At 47.7% G+C, this 24,455-nt stretch overlaps 1 protein-coding gene across 1 annotated transcript; it reads left to right on the top strand.

The window, feature by feature from the left end:
* Positions 1-20,884: 20,884 nt before the first annotated feature.
* On the top strand, positions 20,885-21,562 carry LOC142558303 (uncharacterized). Its single transcript, XM_075670451.1, has one exon. It carries the CDS (start codon positions 20,885-20,887, stop codon positions 21,560-21,562), a length of 678 nt encoding a protein of 225 aa, XP_075526566.1.
* Positions 21,563-24,455: the final 2,893 nt, after the last annotated feature.

Below are 24,455 nucleotides of genomic sequence, written 5' to 3'. Positions count from 1 at the left end.
ACAGACAGACACTTGTCACAGAGCGCATCTCAGAATAACACTAGAACTACACTGCACAACGTAAATTCGGGATGCAGTAAGCAGTTTCATTTGTGACCAAATCTGCCATAGCTTATGGTCTACTACAGTTCATCGCAACCATTCAGTCAAACATTTGGTATTAAAGGGAGCTCACACACATGGCTTGAAAGACGGATAAATCTCGTCATATCTAGCATTGACTGCAACTACTAAGCTCGGGCCTCACAAATTTCCAGTAAATGCTACTGGAAAGATGGAGCTTATGATTCCTCCCCTTTACCCGAATGCTTTGTCGCTCAGTGGTGTTGGCAGGTTTCCTTGTTGTACAATAACACCGCTAAGAAGCCAGGTGTTTCGACTCAGCATATATGCGCGACAATTCAAATGCAGAGCTGCAACGCAGTGTTCTTTTTTAGAGTTTTTAATGCGCTGCAGTCATCGCGAGCCTCCGGCAGGGAAAGCAAGCGCAGCACGCAGCGACCATGACAACGCGTTCCGTTTCCCGGTTTCAAATCCAGTGAATCGGCGAGCGCATGTGAAACCTGGCATAGTAAATCAGACATATCAATGGCGGAAGGGAGTGCCCGCAAAAGGTAGCTCTGTACACCAACAAAATTGCACACACACACAAATAAAGATTGGACTTCTGTTTCCTTTTTCTATCCCCCCCCCCCTCTTTCATTTTTTTCCACCTGAGTTGGGACCTACGCAGGAGGCACATAAGCCGTGCCAGCTGAAAGCACCGCTTGCGTACAAATCGCGTTTTGCTCCCTAGGATAAAAATTGTTTCGAAGTCCGCTACGTTACATCGGCCCCGCCCGAGTGAGCACATACTACGCGACCGGGACGTATATCAGAGCTTTGTCGTTGCTTGCACGCCAGGTCACGCCTCCACACCCACACACGCATAGGAATGTCGCCCAGCCTGAGCCGAATCCCACGCACACGCCTTGCTGCGCGCCGACAGAGCGGCCGGCCGTTCCGAGTGACGCTCCTTTCGTAAACACTCGTGCGCGATGTGCTGTCGGCGCACGCTGCCGCGTCGGCTATCTTGCGCGGTGTTCTCTTCCAGCCCGCGTGGTGCCGGAGTCAGCCGGCCTTGGACGAGTCCTACTCGAACGGTGCGACCAGAAATGCGAGAAAAAAAAAGAAGAAGAATCCGGTGGGACGTCGAGTCATCTCCGATAGTCTGTTTACCGACTGATACGAACAGCTAGGCGTGGCTTGCGATTACAGTGTACCGGCACCCGAGAGCGACGGCTCTTCAAAGCGAGGAAGTGCTGGCCGGGGTTCAGATATTCTACCTGAACATCGCCGGGACAATTTGGGCTTGTAGATGCGTAATCATCAAGCCCTCTGTCTCGACTATGAGTTCTCCTTCCCAATTTACTTTTGCTGCGAACATCTTCTTACGAAGCGCTAACTAGCCTTGTTTCGTTAGTTGTGTGTTGTTTACGGCCTAAATACGACGTGCAGACTGTATACCGCCAGCAAAGTCTGGCCGTTCAGACGTTAGAACCCACCCCCCACCCTTCCACCCCACTTGACATTTTGGACGCGACCAGCAGAATTCTTTTCACGATTCGTCGTCCTCACAAGCCGGAGATAAATGAAGGAAATTCAGTTAGCCAGTGTACTTATACGTGACAGAGATTTCTCGGCCACATGTATGGTGAGGGCTGAAATGGACCTGAATATTCTCAGTATGGCAGTGTTCACAATCGAACGGATGAGAAGACAGAAATAAGAACGAAAGGCAAGTAGCGCTGTCTCCGTTTCTGCCCTGTCTGTCGCTGCTGATCTTTTCTTTTAACTATTTTTGCACTACAAGATAAGGTCATTGAGCAAGCGCGAAGTCGCCCAAGAAAAAAAAAAAACTGAACGAACGGCAAGGAGGTTGACCAATGTCGTGCCCGGTTGTTTACACTGCGGGTGGGAAAAGGAGCAAGAAAGATAAAACGGAGAGGAGAGTCATTGTCCGCGCTCTCGCAAATGAATTTTCACTCATGTATATAGTCACAATGGCTCATATTGTCCGGTTGTGTTCAAGAAGTAGATTAGCGCTTCAGTTGCAATGTGCATAATATACCAGGAGTTCCAAGATTAAGCTCTATGGCTTTCTTAACATTACGCACTACGAGGTACGGGGAGACCACCTGTGCAAGTAAGTTATGTAGCCAGGGGGACATAAAGTGAGATGATAATTATCGCTGTGAGCAGCCCAGTTAACTGAAATTGAATAATTAACTTATTGCTGCCTGCAGTGTGTATTTTTGCATTGAAAAATTAGCGGCAGTCGTATTTCTACACAGTATCTGCTGGAAGGATTTTTCTAGCGTGTCTGTGCTACGAGATATCTGACTCCAAATTTTAATTGTCATTCGCACGATTACGCATGCAAGAGAGTGAGGATCGGCGCAAAGCTCCTCCCTGACATGGCGCTGCTGTTGCGTGCGGCGTTCAGTCTGACAACAGGGCGGAGGCGTTGGCCAAGATAACTGTGCCCCTTCCCCTCTCGGCTGGCGAAACCAAGTTATGACAGCGTGATGTGCCACGCAGTTGTTGCGCCTTGGTTTCAATGAAACTTACAGCACTTGGAAATCAGCAGCAAGGATCGTTCCAACTCGTCTATAGTCACCATTACGCACGCGGACTGCCCTCCGGCTTCTCCGCTCGCGCCGTTTTCTCGAGATGGCAGCTGCCGTCATCGCTACAGGCTGCACGGTAGCGTGTTACGACAGCTGTTCCGCGTTCTTCGATTTTTTATTTCGCCAGTCGAGAGGGGAAGGGGGACAGTTATCATCTTCGCCAACGCCTCCGCCCAGTTGTGAGAGCAAACGCCGCACGCAACAGCCACGTCACATCCGGGCCGAATTTGCGCCGATGCTCTCTTGCATGCGTAATCGTGCCAACGACAATTAAAATTTGGAGTCGGATATCTCGGAACACACGCTGAAAGAATTCCTCCAACTGATACTGTGTAGAAACAGGACTGCCTCTAACTTTTCAATACAAACATGCCCACTTACTGCAGTCAACAAAAAGGTAATTATTCAATTTTACTTAATTTGGCTCCTGACAGCGGTACTTCTCCTTTCACTTTGTGTCCCCCGGTCCACACAACTTATTTGCACAGGTGATCTTCACGTGCCTCCTAGTGCCTAATTTTAAGCAAACCATAAAACTTAATTTTGAACACCCTGTAGGTCTGCTGGCCAGGGTTCCAGGTTCTTCGCTCCTGATAGTACGGTCTGTCGTCGACCCGGTAGAGAACTGTACGCAGACAACACCGTTGAATTTCGAAAGTTTGACTGCAGCCCATAATATGCTCAATAGTTTCATATAGTTGCTTAGTGGCTCAGGTGTTAGGTTGCAGAGCACGAGGTCGCGAGATCGAATCCCGGCCACGGAGGCCGCATATCGATGGGGGTGAAATGCGAAAACACCCGTGTAATTATATTTAGGTGCACGTTAAAGAACCCCAGGTGGTCGAAATTTCCGGAGTCCCCGACTATACGGCGTGCCTCATAATCAGAAAGCGATTTGGCACGTAAAACCTCATAATTTAATTTAGTTTCATATAATACGCAAAAGTGGCATGTGGCGCCATTGGTCATTCCTGTGTGGAATTAGTAGTAAGCATTCGTGAATGCGACGCCCAACAGGTGGGACCAAAATAGTAGTGTTCTTTATAAAGTTCGGGGGCGGGTTAATCTCGTGCGGCAGATACTGTTTCTCTCAAGGCGGCCAACTCAACGACCCCGTGGAACATGTCGAGTCATCAGTCCTCCAAGTACTCTGTCTCCGATTAAGGAGTTAGAGCAGCGGACGGGAACCGGCGCAAAGACTTTGGAAATACTTTGTGCGACTGATAATTCCATTTCTGTAATTAATTCGGAGTTTGCCAATAACTCCAATAGAATCGCATCTTCCTTTAACTCATATTGTCAATCCGTTTTTACTCAAGATAACCTTGAACTTCTTCATTTTCAATATGGTATAGCATCAGCAATTTGTGAGCTCCATGTAATACTTGATGGTGTTTTAACTTAGTGTTAAAACTCAGTAGTAACAAGTCCTGCTCCTCCTGACGGCATCTGCAACGCCCTCCTTGTTCGTTTCTCCCTTTGGACTAGCCGTTATGTTAGAGTTAATTTTAACACATCATTAGCGACCCCGTTTGCTACTTCTTCGTGGCGCCGGGCTAAAATTCTACCTTTGCACAAAGCTGGTAATAAGCAGATGTTAACTAAGTTCCCACCGATTTAGCCTAACCTCTTGCTCTTGCAAACCACTAGAACGTATCATTTACAAACATGCTGTTGCCAAGCACAGCCAGAGGCGAATCGGAGGACAGTACGGAAGACGATGAGACTCGCTGATGCCGCGCCATCTTCCGACTTGTATGCCAGAGAATACCTTGTAAATAGTACCCTGTAAATATATTTAAACCTCTCTTCTACCCGTTACATTTGGGTGGAACTTGCAGGCTCTCCAAGAAACACGACGAATTTACGCAGCGGGTGCTCCTTGGCTGCATCGGCAATGCCAGCTCAAGGCGTGACTGCTTCAGGCACGTCGCCACCCTCTCCCATCGTCATGGTAGCACAACCGCGCGACCCAGGAACGTTTTCTGGCACGGACAATGCCGACGTTGAAGATTGTCTTCAACGTCGAGAGCAACGAAGAGAGCAGCGGTGGCGAAGAGGTAGAACACCCGCCTCTCGTGCAAAGAGGTCCGTGGTTCGAATCCCGGTGGCGGCAATTTTCCATCGGATTAAAAAAAAATCCGCGTGTTGATAAAATTGCATAAACAGGCCTGGAGTGCGGCCTGATCCGGGTGACCAGAACCGGTAACGCACTCCCTCACCAGAGCAGGATTGGCCACCCTGGTGCAGTACTTGGCCACAACCTCCTATATGAACACAACAATCAAACCCCGGCCCTCAGTCCCCAGCAGCTGCGAAGCAACTGACCACGGCGGCGATCAGACCTGCGGCGCAGCAGAGGGTGCTAAGAATCCCTGGCTCCGGACAGGCCACCATTGGAATATGAACCTAGCAACGTCTAACGCTAGAACGTTATCTAGTGAGGCGAGTCTAGCAGTGCTACTGGAGGAATCAGAGGGCAGCAAATGGGATATAATAGGGCTCAGTGAAGTTAGGAGGCCAAAAGAATCATATACAGTGCTAAATAGCGGGCACGTCCTGTGCTACCGGGGCTTAGCGGATAGAAGAGAACTAGGAGTCGGATTCCTGGTTAATAAGAATATAGCTGGTAACATACACGAATTCTATAGCATTAACGAGAGGGTGGCAGGTCTTGTTGTGAAACTTAATAAGAGGTGCAAAATGAAGGTTGTGCAGGTCTACGCCCCTACATCCCGGCATGATGACCAGGAAGTCGAAAGCTTCTATGAAGACGTGGAATCGGCGATGGGGGAAGCCTAAAAGCAGTGAAGAAGAAACTAGTAATTGGCAAGAATCAGATGTATGCGCTAAGAGACAAAGCCGGCAATATCATTACTAATATGGATAAGATAGTTCAAGTGGCTGAGGAGTTCTATAGAGATTTATACAGTACCAGTGACACCCACGACGATAATGGAAGAGAAAATAGTCTAGAGGAATTCGAAATCCCTCAGGCAACGCCGGAAGAAGAAAAGAAAGCCTTGGGAGATATGCAAAGGGGGAAGGCAGCTGGGTGAGGATCAGGTAACAGCAGATTTGTTGAAGGATGGTGGACAGATTGTTCTAGAGAAACTGGCCACCCTGTATACGCAATGCCTCATGACCTCGAGCGTACCAGAATCTAGGAACAACGCTAACATAATGCTAATCCATAAGAAAGGGGACGCCAAAGACTTGAAAAATTATAGACCGATCAGCTTACTGTCAGTTGCCTACAAACTATTTAGTAAGGTAATCGCAAATAGAATCAGGAACACCTTAGACTTCTGTCAAGCAAAGGACCAGGCGGGATTCCGTAAAGGCTACTCAACAATAGACCATATTCACACTATCAATCAGGTGATAGAGAAATGTGCGGAATATAACCAACCCTTATATATAGCTTTCATTGATTACGAGAAAGCGTTTGATTCAATCAAAACCTCAGCACTCTAGGAGGCATTACGGAACCAGGGTGTAGACGAGCCATATGTAAAAATACTGAAAGATATCAATAGTGGCTCCACAGCCACCGTAGTCCTCCATTAAGAAAGCAACAAAATCCCAATAAAGAAAGGCCTCAGGCAGGGAGATACGATCTCTCCAATGCTATTCACAGCGTGTTTACAGGAGGTATTCAGAGACCTGGATTGGGAACAATTGGGGATAAAAGTTAATGGAGAATACCTTAGTAACTAGAGATTCACTGATGATATTGCCTGGCTTAGTAACTCAGGGGACCAATTGCAATGCATGCTCACTGACCTGGAGAGGCAAAGCAGAAGAGTGGGTGTAAAAATTAATCTGCAGAAAACTAAAGTAATGTTTAACAGTCTCGGAAGAGAACAGCAATTTACAATATGTAGTGAGGCACTGGAAGTGGTAAGGGAATACATCTACTTAGGGCAGGTAGTGACGGCGGATCCGGATCATGAGACGGAAATAATCAGAAGAATAAAAATGGGCTGGGGTGCGTTTGGCAGGCATTCACAGATCATAAATAGTAGGTTGCCGTTATCCCTCAAGAGAAAAGTGTATAATAGGTGTGCCTTACCAGTACTCACCTACGGGGCAGAAACCTGGAGGCTTACGAAAAGGGTTCTACTGAAATTGAGGACGGCGCAACGAGCTATGGAAAGAAGAATGATAGGTGTAAGCTTAAGGGATAAGAAAAGAGCAGATTGGGTGAGGGGACAAACGCGAGTTAATGACATCTTAGTTGTAATCAAGAAAAAGAAATGGGGGGGGCATGGGCAGGACATGTAATGAGGAGGGAAGATAACCGATGGTCATTAACGGTTACGGACTGGATTCCAAGGGAAGGGAAGCGTAGCAGGGGGCGGCAGAAAGTTAGGTGGGCGGATGAGATTAAGAAGTTTGCAGGGACGACATGGCCACAGTTAGTACATGACCGGGGTTGTTGGAGAAGTATGGGAGAGGCCTTTGCCCTGCAGTGGGCGTAACCAGGCTGATGATGATGATACGAACGAGTGAGCGCGAGCAATAACTAAGACCAGACAGTCATGTTCGCGAACCTGATCTTTTACATCGTGGAATCCGCACGCTTCTTGTTTGAGACCCACGGAGAGGAATTCACCAGCTGGGACTTGTGCAAACAAAAGTTCACTGATTTGGTTGGCAAGCCAGTTGGTCGCCGGCGCGCCTCGCAGAAAGACCTCGTGAGCCGAGTTCCGACTTACACTGAGTACTACGAGATATACAGGTCGTGCTTGTGCTGTGTCGCAAGGTCGATGAGAAGATGCCGCAGGCGGGAAAGGTCGCCCATATCCTCAAAAGAATCGCGGACGACGCGTTTACTATCCTTGTCTTCATGAAGTCTTCGACAGTCCAGGTCATGTTTGCCAGGTTAGCGCCACAGGCTATTCCCACGCAACAACATCCCTCATCCAGGCCATTGTACTTCAAGAATTGGCTGACGTTGAACTCCCCGACTACCGCACACCCGGCGTGCCCGATCTACCACAAAGTTCGTAGGCTCATCCTCGTTATCTAAACACGAAAGAATGACGCGTTCTGATGAGAGGCTTATCTGCTTTTGCTGTGGACGCGTTGGCCATATCTTGCGTCTTTGTCGCTGCTCTTGAAACTCGCAGCCTTGACCGAGGTTTCGAAATACCAGGCGCCCTCCTGGAGGTAGTCCCCGCCCGCCAACACACATCGAAGTAGGCACCATTCTAACATCTTTTCCGGAACGACCAAACCATTACCCTTCGCTACACCCACGTCTTTCCCGCTCGCTTCTGCCTCGATCGTCGCTCTCCGTCTACTTACTCCCGCCGCTCCTCGGAAAACTAACGGGAGCAGTTCCGAGAGGTGAGTCTGTCATGACGACCCGACCCGAAATTTCTATGCTTACATTGCTTGGCCATCACAACCTCATCAACGAGGACATGGACGGTGTACCTGTAATAGCACTGATTGACACAGGAGCACATATGTCGGTTATGAACTCGAACGTCCACACGCGCCTACAGAAAGTGATAACTCCTACCGCGCTCGTTCTCGTCGGCGTCGCCGATGGTGGAACTCCAGCTTTGAATGGGATGTGTGCCGCCCGTGTCACTTCAGCCGGATTCCATACTTCTGCTTTGTTTTACGTCTTGGAGCAGTGTCGACACGAAATCATCTGAGGCCTTGATTTTCTGTCGTCCCATTCAGCTGTTATTGACTGCTCTGCAGGTGTTGTCCAACTTGCACTACTGCATGCCGTTGACCGTCCTGATCCTATGCGAGTTGACTAGGTTCCACTGATTACGTTCGCCTTCCTCACCTAGCCGTGACCCATATTGCTGTTTCGATTGCGATTGTGATTCACCTGTTGCCGATGGCGATTACATCGTGTCGCCCAAGGCCACCATTCACCTGCCGCAATGCATCGAATTTACACGCATGCTCTTCCATATAAAGGACAATGCCACCTGTCTCCCTGTGGTGAATTTAGGTCCCTGCCCTCAAGTGCTACTCCAGGGTACATCCCTTGCAACCTCGGCCCCGGCTTGCGACCACCATATTTCTGCCCTACCTAGTCAGATTGCGTCGCCTATCTCTTTTAGTTCGGCCCCTGCAACCCGAGTATTTGAACCTTTAACGACAATGGTCGCTCCTGACCTTCCATCTCACCTTGCGGACGCACTTCATTGCCCTCTTACCTCGCACGTGGACATTTTCGATCTCGATGACCGGCCACTGGGTCAAACGTCCGCTGTAAAACATCGGATAAACACCGGCGACGCCAGCCAGATTCAGTGAAAGTCCTACCGCGTCTCCCCTACTGAGCGCAAAGTCGTCAGAAGCAAGTCGAGAGGTTCCTTGCCCGAGATATCATTGAGCCTTCTTGTAGACTTTGGGCTTCTCCGGGCGCTCTCGTCAGAAAGAAGGATGACAGCTGGCGCTTCTGTGACGACTATCACCATCTCCATGAAGTAAAAAAAGAAAAAAAAAGACGTGTATTCACTGCCGCGGATAGATGACACCCTCGATTGTTTATATGGTGCAAAGTATTTTTCATCGATAGGCCTTCGCTCCGGGTAATGGCAGATTGCAGTCGATGACATGGACCACAAAAGACCACTTTTAGTACACCCAGAGTCCTTCCATGTTTTTCTGGTCACGAAACTCCGCCGTCACGCTATGGGAGAGGTTCATATGCTGCCCAAAGCTGCCGCGACGCAGCGCCACTGTGCCACAGAGGGTAAAGCCCCTTGATAATGATCAAGGGACTTCAACAGAGGGCATCGTTCGCGTACCGGAACGCCTGCGCAGTGCGAGGCGAGCTGAGTGATTGGGTGCATTCTGTGCATGTGCTGTGCTATTTTTCGAGTGCTGGGCTGTTTAGTTGAAGTGGCGGGGTGGGACAACGATGCCGAACACGTGTTGTGCGCCGGGGTGCCGTTTCGGCTACAAGGGCACGACCGAAAAAGTGTCGTTGTTCTGCTTACCTATTGACAAGGAGCAGTGCGAGAACTGGAAACGAACCATACCGCGGCAGGAAAGTTGCGGTTTTAACTTCGAATCGAAGTATACGCGTGTGTGAATTTTGTATTTATTGCCATTCGTTTGCTTGTGTTTGTTTCCTGCCCTCGATGCATATCTCTCCCGTTTGATGTTCTTTCTTTGTGCTTATTATAAGTGTCATGCTTTTAACAAACTTCTTGCATTGTGAATGGTGTACCATTCGTCATGGACGCCTCTTTGTGCTGTCTGTATTTCACTGCGCTTATTTTACATAATAAATAAATGATCGTGCTTGTATGTTGTTTTTGCACCAACACGTTTTATTTCTTAATCGAGTTATAAAGTTATTTCTTTCATTTTTCGACCATGACAAAATTGTCAGGACCGGTGATTACAACATTTTAACATCATGTAAATAGTTGCGCATTAAGAACCAAAATACCTAGTCTCGTCGCGTAGAAACCATGAGCAGCGTGAATAAGTGCTGGACTTACTGACGCTTCAAAACGACTGCTTGCTAAGGCAATTGCGTAATTGCAATACAGCTAGTTTCAACTGTGCAGGTCCTAACACTTCACGTTCGCCTTAATCCGTTACTAAAAGCCGCACCGAAGACATTTAGTAGCGAAGTTTGTCTTGCATTAATCCTACCTAAATCTCATTCAGAAATGGCATCACTTTGGAGAGAAATCTTAAGCCCACGGAGCAGCTCATTTTCCCTTTCTTTGTATTAAGGTATTCTACTGTAGCAGCCCTTTGCAATAAAAATTTCATTCTTTTGATTTCCTGATAAGATACTGCCCACAGTTTAGCAGCAAGTGAACAGCTGGTGCTCGGCGAGCAATCTGGCGCCCTGTGCAACGGAGAGTTGGCGCTTACTTACGGCAGAGTCCTTCTTACGGGTAAGCGGGGGTGCCACAGCCCATATGTTTGCATCTGGTGATAAGTGCGACCACTGGTGCTTTGTCGCGAATGCGCGGTGTTTAATTTCAGGCAAATATTAAAAAGCGGAGCCCACCGAAGTGTTGAGGCGAACGGCGATGATGAAGACATCTGGACCGAGACCGCCCGGCCGTGTACAGCGGACGCATTTCGACGGGGGCGAAATGCAAAACACCCGTCTATTTAAATTTAGGTGCATTTTAGAGGATCCCAGGTGGTCAAAATTCCTGAGTCCCCCATTAAGGTGTGCCTCAATATCGTATCGCTGTTGTGGCTCTTAAAATCTCAGATTTTTAATTTTTTTTGGACTGAGACTGCCGAAATCTCCATGTTATGAGCGGCTTTTATTTGTTTCGTCCCGGACGCTCGTATCATGGCAGAAGACGCGCTCAGGCAGTTATTTAAGCATGTTGAATGTTAAAAACAGTGAATTGAAAGTAAAGCGACGGTTGTGGAAGTTGAGAAAGCTAGAATACCGAGGCTGCCCCACACACAACCACAGTGGTAGCGGCGTTCGCATGCCCTCTCATGCATGGTTGCGCCTCTAGCGGTGGGCGCTGGCTCTATATGAAACTGAGGCGGCAGTTTCGTGACCAGAAAAAAAATGGAAGGATTCTGGCAGTAATGACCTCCTTGGCCCTTTCCCGCTACCCACCTGCCTGCGGGAATAAGCGGATAGCACTCGCTAGCGACTACACTACCCAGTACGCGATAACTGGGGCTTTCCCAACCAACTGTTGAAATGTCGCGTTGTTGTGTGTGCCGCTCCGCGGTGCCTGACAATGGCTTGTACAGGACTTGCTGTGAGTGCAAATTCAAATTTCATTTTGGTTCGTGCTCCGGTATAACGGAAGAAGCTTTTACTGGAAAGCGCGACATGTCTAAGAAGGCATGGAAATGTGAGACATGTCGGGGGGTGGGACAAGGGGCGGATGCTGAAATTGAGCGGCAAACGCCGCAGAAAGACATAGCAGTTCGACTTCTAGCAATCGAAACCAAGCTAGATACCCTTTTGGTTCTGCCAATCAAACTGGTGGAACTGGAATCGTCTGTGCAACATATTTCTGATAAATTCGATGAATTTCAGACGAGGCTGCAGGCTCAGGAAAAGGTTACCACGCAACTACCAAACAGAGTTGAACAACTTGAACATGCGAATTCGAGCAGTGAATTGTCCCAAATTAAACGGGATCTGGATAATCTTGAATGCCGTAGCCGCAGGTTAAATATTGAAATACACGGTATTACTGAAAGCGAGAACGAAGACCTAATGATGAAGGTAAACGAAGTAGCGACGCAAATTAAGCTTCCACTATTGAACAAGAGTGATGTTATGGCTATACACAGACTTCCCGCTAAACCAGGCAAAACACGGGTGATCATTATTCGTTTTGTCCACCAGGAACTTCGCGATTCCTGGCTTGCTAACAAGAAGCAACTAAAGGACCATGGGCACGTGTTTTTCTGTGAAAATATGACACGGCTATCACGTGCTATTTTATCAAAGACGAAGGAATGGGCCCAGACCTCAGGATACGCATACGTCTGGCACTCAAACGGTAAAGTTTTGGTGCGAAAAAGGAGCGGTGACCGAGCTGTTGTCATACGCGGCGAGGAAGATCTGGCGAGTCTTACAGCCTCGAAGTGAGGGCGGCACACGTGATAGCAAAAAATGCGTTATGTTTACTAAACCACAATGGCGACCCTGGAATTCCAATTTACTGGGGATGTGGCGTCGTTAAAGAACCAATGTCCGCTTTCAATATTTCATTTTAATGTGCGAAGTTTGAGAAATAAGTTTGATGAAGTCAGTTTGTATCTGTCTGAGCTGCAACACTGCTTCGACTTGCTTTGCTTTAGTGAAACGTGGTTTACATCAGAGGATGAATGCGCTTCTATTTCTGGATATGACTGTACCTCTGTTTATCGAACGAAAAAACGAGGAGGAGGAATTGCTATTTATGTCCGTTCTGGTTTATCGTACAGTATAATCCCCGAGCTCAAGATTGTTAACGAATGCTATGAATGTATTGGTCTTCAGTGCATGAACACTTTGATTTCGCTAGTGTGCCGCCCGCCATCTGGATCCATGTGTAAGTTTTTAGAATTTACTGAAAAATTATTAGAACTCAGCATCGAACTTAAACTCGAAACAATAGTAATGGGCGATTTTAATATAGATGCTTGCCAAGACAACCTAGAATATACGCGTTTTCAGGAAACTTTTGAATCATACGGGTGTTCAAATGTCATTAACGTGCCTACTCGCATCACACCTACAAGCCAGACAACACTTGACCTCTGTGTGACGAGTTTTTCTCCTGAATATGTAAGAGCAGGAGTCCTGATGTGCAATCTTAGTGATCACTTGCCTATATACTGTCTGCTACCTCATAGACAGCCATCCAATATATGCCCTGAAAGCTTAAAAAGAATTTATTCAGAACAAAGGGTTCAGAAATTTGTTGAACTAGTCTCTGGTTATCGGTGGGACGAAGTGACCGCGGAAACTGATGTAAACAAGGCTTACGATGTTTTTATATCTACCTTCGCGTTCTTATACAACAGATGTTTTCCACTTAAGAAGTTTAAAAAACACAACAAAGCTAGAAAGCCTTGGATAACTCGTGACCTCTATAACAGGATAAAATGCCGTAACAAGCTCTTACAAATTTTTTTGAGTAGCAGAAGTGAAGATGACTTTCGGTCTTTCAAGTCTGAGCGTAACAAATTAAATTCTGATATTAAACGCTCTAAACAAGAATATTACGCGAACAAGTTTTTTGCTATCATGGGAAATTCAAATCTCATATGGAAAGCGATCAATGAAGTAATTAACAAAGGCGCTATCGCAAGAAAAGTTGCATTTCAGCATAGTGAATTGTCAGATATTGAGGTTGCAAATACTTTTAATTCTCATTTTATTGATGCTGGTGCGCTCTCACAAAATGATACACCGGTCTCTTGCACGGAATATATATTAAATCGATGTTCTTCTACGGTGTTCTTGGCGCCTACTGAGCAGCACGAGATACAGACCATAATCTTATCGTTGAAAGACAGTTGTGCTTCAGGTGAAGATGATATAAAAGTGAAGCCGTTGAAAGCCGTCAGTGAAATTGTAAGCACGCCTCTTGCACATATCTGTAACTTAATTCTTTCTAACGGTGTGTTTCCAGATAAGATGAAGCTAGCCAGAGTGACTGTCATTCATAAAAGTGGCCCAGTTAACGACATGAATAACTACAGGCCAATATCCGTTCTTTCTGTCTTCGCGAAAATTGCTGAACATGTAATTAATAGAAGACTTTGTGAGTTTCTAAACACGTATAAAATAATATCTCAGGAGCAATATGGTTTCTGTAAGGCTAAATCTTCAGAAACCGCTTTACTTGAAATAAAGGAACAAATCCTTGACAACATAGAAAACCGAATGTTAACTCTAGGTATCTTTCTAGATTTTAGGAAGGCCTTCGATTGCGTGCAACATGATGTCCTTTTGAAAAAGCTACCTCTTTATGGAATTCGTGGTGTCGCATTATCCTTAATAAAAAGCTATCTCACCTCTAGAACACAGTACACAACAATAAATGGAGTTAGTTCCGAAATTCAGTACATTAAGTACGGCGTGCCGCAAGGATCCGTCTTGGGGCCTGTATTATTTTTACTCTATATTAATGATATTGTCAATATTCAAGGCTGTTCCAATATTATATTATACGCGGATGATACTAACGTGTTTTTCTCAGGAAGGGAAATAGGAAATCTTTTTGAGCAAGCTAACATCTGGTTACAGCAACTAAGCTTGTGGCTAAATGCGAATAAACTCCAATTAAACATAACTAAAACTAAGTATCTAGTGTTTAAATCAAAAGGAACAATAATCCACCCTCACCTAACACTTCAATTTCAGAAGGTCAACCTCGAACAGGCACCAACAGCCAGATTTTTAGGAATTACATTCCACGAAAATATGTCCTGGTCACCGCACGTAGATGTTCTTAGAAAAAATATTGCTCGTGCTGTCGGTGTGCTAAATAGGTTGCGATATTTGCTACCGATAAATGTGAAGCGTAATGTTTACAACGCGCTTATACATTCTCGATTAACTTATTGTTTTTTAGTTTGGTCAACCGCTACACAAACTAACCTAAAATCAATTCAAACACTCCAAAACCGCGCACTGCGCGCGATAGGTAACTTAGAACGTACTGATACCACTAAACCATACTATAACAAATATAAAATATTAACAGTATCAAAACTTCACACTTACAAATTATTCCTCGAAATCTCACGGCAATTCTGGGAAGACAAATGTTCCTTCCAAAGTAAATACTATGGCAAAACGACAAGCTATAACCTCAGAAAAACTCTGATAGGAAAACCACGTTGCAGAACACAATACGGAGAACAAAAACTAGCAGTTCAACTTCCTAACCTTCTAAACGACTACCCCTTGGTATTGGACCTGCTAAATTCTGGAATTTCAAAGCAAAACTTTAAGAAAACGGTAAAAGAATTGTTACTATCCGAAGACTAATACAAATGTTCAACTTCAGGTATAGAAAATTCTGTACATGTTTCTTGTTGTTGTTTTTAGAAAACTGTGTAAACTTTAACCTTCCAGCTATAGGTATGAAAAATTTCGTACATGCTTCTTTTCTTTCCTGTTGTTGTTGTGCTTCAATTTTTTAGAAAACTGTATAAACTTTAACATTTTTTCTTTCTTCTTACGCGAATTGTGTACTCAAGTGTTGAAAATGTGTACTATAATTTCATGTGTGACCTCCTGAAAGCCTGCCACTGCCATGTTGCTGCCATTGTACGGGTGGCACGGCCTAGTCAGGCAAATGTTTGCCTTTAGCCGTGTCCCCTAAGACAATCTGTTCATTGTCTTAAATAAATCAATAAAGAAAGAAAGAACTGTGCAACCGACGACGCCGACTTCTTTTTTTTTTAATTGTTGCGTTTTACTCGCCAAAACCATTTTCTGATTATGAGGTACGCCGTAGTGGAGGACTCCGGAAATTTCGAACACCTGGGGTTCTTTAACATGCAGCTAAATCTAAGTACACGGGTGTTTTCGCATTTCGCCCCCATCGAAATGTGGCCGGGATTCGATCCCACGATCTGGTGCCGAGCAGTCCGACACCATAACCACTGAGCAACCACGGCGGGTGACGACGCCGACTTCATCCTCGAACGCGTTATACTTCTATACACGGTGCTCCTCGACAGAGGCTCAAAGACCGGGGACGCTATTTCATATTCGAAGTTGTCCAAGAACTCTGACACTCCTGCGCTACAAAGCACAAGTTGACAAGGGGTGCCACCCTCGGACCTACGGCCACACAGAGCGCCTTAATATGCTTATCGAAGACATGCTTGCTATGTATTTTTTCTTCCGACCATCGAGACTGCGACGTCGCTCTGCCCTTCGTTACATTTGCCTATAATTCCTCCCGACATGACTCCGCGGGTTTTCCTTCGTTTTATCTCTTGTGCGAAAGTACCGACACGCTGCCATTTGACAAGCTTCTTCCCGCCGTTCTTGACACGTCGTCAGAATTACGGTACCTATAAAACAGCGCTTGCATGTAGGCTCCCTACTCAGAATACTCCCGTGACGCCTGCTTCAGAGATGTAGAAGCACGCCAGACTGCCCACCACCGACTTTCCGCTTAGCAGGAAAAGCAACGACGCTTCTCTAATGCTCGCCCCCGTGATGCCCACTTCAACCCTGGTCATACGGTCCTTCTTTGGACACCTTCACGGCGATCGAGTTGACCCTTGCGAAAAGTCGATTTCGCCTTACTCTGGCACGTGCCTTGTCTTGCGCCACATGACCGATGGCCCACGGGAAATCACACCTCTCGATTCCACCATGTCTCGACCTTCCACCGATGTCGTTCATGTCACTCGCCTTTGATACCACTCGGACTATCCACCAAGCACCGACACCATGCCTTCGCCGCCGGGAGTCATTTTACCAAGCACTGCCAGAAACGAAGCTGAGGACAGTACAGAAGTCATCGCTTACTCATGTCGTGCGGACTGGTGTTCATCTTGTATGCCAGTGAATGCTTTGTAAGTACCCTGTAAATAACAATATCATGGACTACTTGGAATACAATAACATACTAAGTCATTGTCAGCATGGTTTTCGTCGTGAAGTTAGCACCGTATACTGACCTGATTGAATTCTCGCATAGCATTGCTAAAGCACTAGACCTTGGTAGAAAGGTTGACGCAGTCTTTATAGATTTGTCCAAGGCGTTCGACCCTGTTGTTCACTGCAAACTACACTTAAACTTGGCCTCGTCCTAAATAACCCAAAACTCGCAGACTGAATTGCCAGTTTTCTCTCCGACCGTTCCCAACATGTATATTGTAATGCTTCTGATTCCGCTATTGTTAATCTTTCCTCAGGCGTGCTGCAGGGCACATTTATCGGCCCATGCACTTATCTTTTCACTTTACATTAATGACTTGCCCCAAGATATAATTACTAGCTTAGGTGTCTATGCTGATGATTTTGTCCCCTATCACAATGCTCACTCCACAGAAGATCATGTTGTTCTTAATGAGGCATTCTCACACCTTTATTTATTTGTTTTTTGTTTGTTTCCGTATACTGTTCATCCCATGGGCGGGATTGTTGCAGGCGTGGGTGTACAATACTGATAATATACAGGCGCAAGCGTTGTACTATATATATATAAAGGTGCTCTAAAATTAACGCCACACAAGAAGTTGGCCACGTTGGCGGTAGCACAGGCAGTATACATTTCTCAGTTCCATCTACGAACTATTATAGTGTAGGCTGCTCTGCGTGGACAAAGTTAGTAAACCTCGATGAGTAAACAAAGATAAGGACAAGGTTAGTAAACCAGGTCGCAGCTGCAATCAGAACGAATCAAGGAGGATCCGATCACTCTCGATTACACGACGCAAAGGCGGAGAAAGCAGCGATGGTTATCGCTCAGTCTAACCGCGTCGCTTTCTAATGACCGCGATAGCGCAGATTTCATCTCCCACGAATGCACTACCCAAAAAAGGACAAGAGAAAGTCGAGGTCGTGCCCTTGGCGAAGGCATAACATGGCCAAAAGCGATTGATTTTATCATTTCCGCTCTGAAGGCTAGTCGTGAAAATAGACTGAAGGTTGCCAGCCAAATTTGTTGATTACGCCACGATAGGTCGGAAGCGAAAGTCTCCGGATGGTGCGATTTTGGTTACTAGGATACGATAGCGAGAGATGGCAACAACGATAACGCTCGTGCGACTGACGTGGAAGTGATTAGGAGGATAAAAAGCTTTAACGCAACACAAACTGCAACTTACGGGGTCGCGAAATTAGAACCTTCAACGAGATATTAGGCAGCACAATCCCACGTAATCGCGCGAAGGTATGATGTTAGACATCATAACTCCGAGATAAGCCTTAGTCGTAGCTCGACAGAATACTTTGGCAAGCTCTTCAATGATGTTTACGGCATCACCTGTCGCACTATTCTCCATGCCTTGAATCGCAGTGAAAAAGGAGGCGAAGTTACTTGTTTACATCGATGGCTGCCACTTGCAGGAGCCCGAGTCGCAGAAAACCCGATGTCGGCGTTGGACGTCGTTCTGGCGAAAACATTTTCGAACCACCCATACCCAGGCCCTCCATGTGACGCAAGAAATTTAGTGAATTTAGGAATCGTAAACTATGACTTGCACACAACGCGCAGACATGATAGCTCTCGGATTGTAACTTGACTATACAAGAAATAATTCTGTTACGCGAGAACTAAAAAATAAAAACCCTTTTCCAGTGTTTCAACTACTCAGAAACCAGCCGCGGCGTCCGCCATTTGCGCACGTCGGAGCTATAGACCTTTTCATCGGGCGAGGAGGGTAGGGCGCGCGGAGAGCCTTTCCTCCTCTCTGGCTTGGGCGATCCGGCGCGGCGCTGCTTGAAAGTATTGCTGTCGCGTGCTGCGGAACGATTTCGAGATGTTTTAGATGGTACATTGTGAAATATACGCCATGTCCGTTCACATAAGGTCGTCAGGGAAGCCTTTCGGTGCATCGATAACTACCGTAGGCGGAAATATCTTTTTAGGGCGCAAGAATGTGACACGCTTTATCAGCCGCGGTGTACGCACATTATCAGTCGCGATGTGTGTATGTGTTGTGAACTATTTTGCTTATACCAGTTTTAATTCAACAAAGAAAACCGGTGTCTCTGTATTAGCAGCATAAAATGGTAAATCTGCTCACTATGTGATCGCTTAGCGGCGGGAGTAAAACAAATCATAAGAGCGCATGCTCGGGCACGGCTAACCTAAGGTAACCACGAAACATCTAAGCGGTAGACGCTATCAAATATTTGTGATGCACCGGCATCGTTCTCGCGCATTTCAAGTCTAGTACGCTTGAAATTACCATATGTCTACGCTATAGCCTTCCTGCATGAGGACGATGGCGTTGCTCAACAGAGCGATCACTGCGGTTGGTGAACCAGCACGATACATATGTAAGCTGTGCGCTTCGCATTGCCTTTTGGCCTGTATACAGCCATAATATATGAGAGGGATCGCATAAAAAGAATGCGATGCTTATTTTTGAGGACAATATTTCCGTAATACGTGCGAATGCGTCGTTGAGAACGGAACGTACACAACCGAAAAAACATTCGGTTATCATCCTCTTTCTCGAAAAAGCGAGAGAAAACGGGCTAACGCCGAACAACGTCTATAAATATATAACCGCTGATGCCGTATGCTTGGACCATGCGGTATATAGAACAAATATATCTGTAATTTAGCACCTACCACTGCTTAGGACGCTCGCGCAGTTCGTAAACAATCCCTTTGCTGGACAAGCTTAATTCAGACTGTAGGGTATGCTGCTATTACTTGCCAAAGCTATTTTATTCAAGGGCGGAAACCTCATCCATCGAACCAAGTAGTCACGCAATGTAACCTGCAGCGAACAGTTTGAACGCTTGTCAAAGTATAACATCACAGCTTCTATCGTAGCAGAACGGTACCCACGCTGTTACGATCGTCGCGTATGTTTCATGGCTCCTAAACCGCAGCTTAGAAATAGAGGATAATACTGCAATAAGGTCACATTAGTGATTGGAACATTCAGAAATACACAATTGATCTCCGAGGCTGATTGTAGGCTCAAATATGCGCGCACACATCGCGCTGTGTGTTCCGTCCACCTCAACGCCAGCAGAAATTCCGGCCATGACGCCTTAAACCACTTCAGCACGTCTCACAGAACCGTTTACCACGTGCAAGGCGCACGTCATACTAAACAGACCGCACGACCGCGAAAACAAACGCCAAAACCTACCGCCGTGCGTATACCTGCCATGCAAAAGACCGCTTTCACCCAAGCCAGTATGGCGCTGCTCATAGGCGGCGCCACTGCGTTCACAATATGGCGGCGCCTACGAAAAATCGGTCTATAGGTACGTCAGTGTCCACGGAGCAGTGCGCCCGGTTCCTTGCAATACCTCCAGCTGGCGTTCGCTTCTGTCGCGTCGCGGCTCGCGCAAGAAACCGCGTTTCTACCAGAAAGCCCGCTTTCGTGCATAGCGTTCGCGGCCAGCGTTTCCCGGTAAACGTTACGGTTACACACGCACCAGTTGCCGGGAAGCGTGAGAAACAGTCAGGGGACCTCTGAATGCTATCGAGTTCCACTCTTAAAGGCGAAGCTTAAGCGTTCTCCATTTTTTCAAACGCGCTTTGAGCTTGCGTTCAGCTTCGCGTCACGCGATTGTTGTCGGCCTCGCCGGCGTCACCGACGTCAGCCGCACCCGTCGACGCGGCCTAGGCCAATCGCGTGAGGTGAGACCGAACGCAAACTGAACGTGGGTTTCCAATAACTATCGTTGTTCGTAACCAGAAGTAGTACCTGCGAGCCGGCTGGCGCCGTGCTAACGCGGGGGACGGGGCGGGGGATGAAGGCGTTGCAACGCGAATAGTCGCGGGGTATTGACTGCTACCATAGCTGTCCTCAGGAGGGGTGACAATCGGTGACGCGTCACGTTCATCTCTGATGTATCGCCAACTTCATCGTCATCTTCGTCGTGCCTTCATCGGCACTGCCATGGTCATCATGACACGTGAGCAGCGGAACACACGGACGCAGGCTGCAATAAAGCTGAGGTGCTTGCGGCGTTATGTCTGATTGATGTCAGTGTTTTTAAGCCTAGTGCGACATATCAGTGGCGACGAGGCCTAGCGTCGCTAGGTGAGAAGACCCGCGTCAGCATGAGTGCTGGACGGCCACCGGAATTTGCCGATGCAGAAGGTACGTGGCCTACGTATCGCGTTCGCCTGGAGGCGTACTTTGAGGCGCATAGCATCGTGGACCCAACGAAGAAGCGAGCGCTGCTCATCGCTTCGCTCACGGACAGTGCAGTGCGTGCGGTGCAGGGCCGGTGTCAACCAAAAAAGGTGAATGAACTGAGCTATGAGGAAGTCGTCGGGTATCTGGAAGATCACTATGCTCCGGAGGTCAACGAGATGGCTGCAAGTTATGCTTTCTTCATGCGTTCGCAACAAGACGGGGAAGCTGCTCAGGACTTCATTGCGGACATTCGACGCCTAGCTGAGAAGTGTAACTTCGGCACGTCATTGGAGCGCATGTTGAGGGATCGAATCGTTTGCGGAGTGCTAGATGAAGACGTTCGGCGCCATTTACTGACGCGACGGAAGCTCACCTTAGAAGAGGCTGAAGACTTTGCTGTCTCGGCACAGAGAGCTGTTGAAAATGCCAGGAGCATGAACTCGGCGCACTCAGAAGTACATTTTGCCCCACAAAAGCGCCATTCCTCGAAGCGACTTCCCAAGCCGGAACAACGCGACGTGTGTGGAAGGTGTGGAGAATCGCATGCTGAGGACGAGTGCAAACACCTTCGCGCGGTGTGCCACCGGTGTGGAAAATGAGGACATCTACGTCGGATGTGCCTGTCTAGCACAAATAGTGACCGTCGGCAGGGATCTTATCCAGCAAGACAACGGCGCCAGGGTTCGTACGCCATGGCAGCCGGAGAGGACACAAGCTCGGACGACAACGACGCGCCTTGCACACGATTACAGCGGTTCTCCATCACGCAGCCAGTATCCGCAAGGTTAGGCCTATTTACAAGGACATCAGTTGGAATAACGTTCCGCTCACTATGTTGGTGGACACGGGGTCACCTGTAAGCGTCATTGCCGTAACGGTGTTCCGCAAGTACAAGCAGCTCTGGCCTCTGTTGGAGAGTCCACAGCTCAAGCTCTCTTGTCTCTTGGGAGAACTTCCAGTTGTCGGCCAGCTTAGCATGACCGCTACGTGCGACGGGAAAGATATTCCTGGTACTGTCATAGTGGTCGACAGCTCCGGACCATCTTTGTGCGGCAGAGACACCATCAAGGCATTTAATGAAGTTGGAGTGGCAATGTTGTCGAATGTGGTAGCGAATCTGCAACCGGCTGGAATACAGGCTGTCAGCACAGGTCTGCAACAGCTGCTTGACGAATATGCCGACGTGTTTGCTCCGGGACTCGGCCTGTGCAAAGGACCACCGGTCACATTTCAATTGAAAGAAAACGCGTGTCCACGGTTCTTTAAGGCCCGTACTGTACCCTACGCTCTCAGAGATAAGATGTCTGAATCGTTGGATCAGCTGGTCGCGGAAGGCGTTTTGACGCCGGTAAAAACCGCTGAATGGGCAACCCCTGTGGTACCCGTTTTGAAGGGTGATGGGTCCCTCCGACTGTGTGGAGACTTCCGTATGACTGTGAATGCGGCCACTGTGGTAGAACAATACCCGTTGCCTCGAGTGGACGACATTTTTGCTAGGTTAAACGGTGGCGAAGTATTCACGACCTTGGATTTGCGTCAAACCTACAACCAGTTGCCATTGGATGAGGAAGCAAAGAAGATAACAGTCCTCAACACCCAGAAGAGTCTTTTTTGTTTTAACAGATTACCGTTTGGCGAAAGTTCTGCTCCAGCCATATTCCAAAGGCGAATGGACGGACTGCTGGGGGATATTCCTGGAGTGCAGGTGTACCTGGATGACATTATCATCGCCGAGAAAAACCATGATTCATCTAGGCTCAAAACCGTGCTGCAGCGGCAGCGGGAGTATGGTCTCCGACTGAAAAAGGGAAAGTGCAAGTTTCGGCAAGACGAAGTCACATTTCTCGGTCATCGTATCGACGCGAAGGGTCTGCGACCGAAGGACGACAATATCAAAGCCGTCGTTGAAGCCCCAAAGCCCACCTCGGTGAGTGAGCTGAAAGCTTTTCTTGGTCTCATAAATTACTATGGCAAGTTCCTGCCCAATCTGGCCACCATGCAAGCTCCGCTACATGCTCTCTTATCCAAAGGAGTCGAGTGGCAATGGAGCCAGGAACAGGAGAAAGCATTTCAGCAAGTTAAGCAGGCAATTGTGGCTTCCAAGTTTCTGGCTCACTTCGACCCGGATAAGCCACTGCGGCTGGAGTGCGATGCATCATCAGTAGGCATTGGGGCCGTTTTGTCGCACCGCGTGAATGCTGTTGACTACCCCATCGGATTCCGGTCCAGGACACTTACCAAGAGCGAGCGCAATTACTCGCAGTTAGAAAAAGAAGCTTTGGCACTGGTATTCGGCGTCGCCCGGTTTAAAGACTACCTGTACGGACATCAGTTCGTCTTAGTAACAGACCACAAGCCTCTTACTGGTTTAGTCAATCCAGGTAAAGCCATACCACCGACGGCGGCCGCAAGAATACAGCGTTGGGCCTTGTTTCTTGGCAACTACAACTACACATTGCAGTACCGGAAGGGCAGTGACCATTCCAATGCTGATGCCCTCAGTCGGTTGCCCTTGCCAGTAATGGAGGAGCCGCGGGACTTTGCTGCCGACGAGTACGTTTTGTATGCCCACTCTCTTGAGGAAACAGCGCTTTGCGCCCGCGAGGTTGAACATCTGACTAATCGAGACACCAGCCTTCTGCAGGTTAAAAAATGTATTTCCCAGGGATGGCCGTCATATCTTCCGCAGGGCCATGAGCATCTCCGGCCGTACTTCAACAGAAGAACAGAGCTTACAGTCAGCCATAATTTGGTGTACTGGGGACATCGCATTGTTCTACCCCTGGCGGCGGCAAGGCGTGTGTTGCGTCTTTTGCACGAGACACACCCCGACATGACAGCCATGAAAACCACAGCGAGAACGTTGTTTTGGTAACCGGGACTGGATTCCGACATAGAGAGACTGGTGAACTCATGTTCCACATGTGCGCAGGCTTCAGCGATGCCACCAGCACAGATACCTTTGGCCTGGCCAGCCACCGGGGAAAGGTGGAGCCGGCTGCACGCAGATTTCGCAGGCCCGTTGGACGGACAAATGGTCTTAGTCGTCGTCGACCCGAAACGAAATGAATGGAAGCCATTCCAATGAAAACTGCCACTTCGCAAACCACGGCCAACGCGCTAAGATCAATATTTGCACGGTTCGGCCTTCCAAAAACCTTTGTTTCTGATAACGGACCACAATTTGTGGGCAAAGTTTTTCGTGAGTTTCTGGCACGGAACAATGTGCAACAACTCACAACAGCCCCTTATCATCCACAGTCGAATGGGTTAGCCGAACGAGCTGTGCGTACGCTCAAGGAAGGACTAAAGAAGAACCCCGGAATGGACCTCAAAATACGCATAGCGCGGGTTTTATGTCGATATCGCCGAACGCCCGTCAAGGATGGAAAGTCGCCGGCGGAACTCTTATTGGGGTACCAAATAAGAACAAAGCTGGACTGTATCGCTCCCGATGAAAGGTCACCAGAAATCGAACCACGAGTTGGAGGG

This window comes from Dermacentor variabilis, chromosome 9 (genome assembly GCF_050947875.1).
Source record: "Dermacentor variabilis isolate Ectoservices chromosome 9, ASM5094787v1, whole genome shotgun sequence".
Lineage (NCBI taxonomy): Eukaryota > Metazoa > Arthropoda > Arachnida > Ixodida > Ixodidae > Dermacentor > Dermacentor variabilis.
Note: the sequence above shows the minus strand (reverse complement) of the source record. Positions and strands in the feature narration are given on the sequence as shown.

Coding starts and splice junctions, on each gene's coding strand:
- LOC142558303 (XM_075670451.1), top strand. CDS start 20,885: ATGAGTGCTGGACGGCCACCGGAATTTGCCGATGCAGAAGGTACGTGG.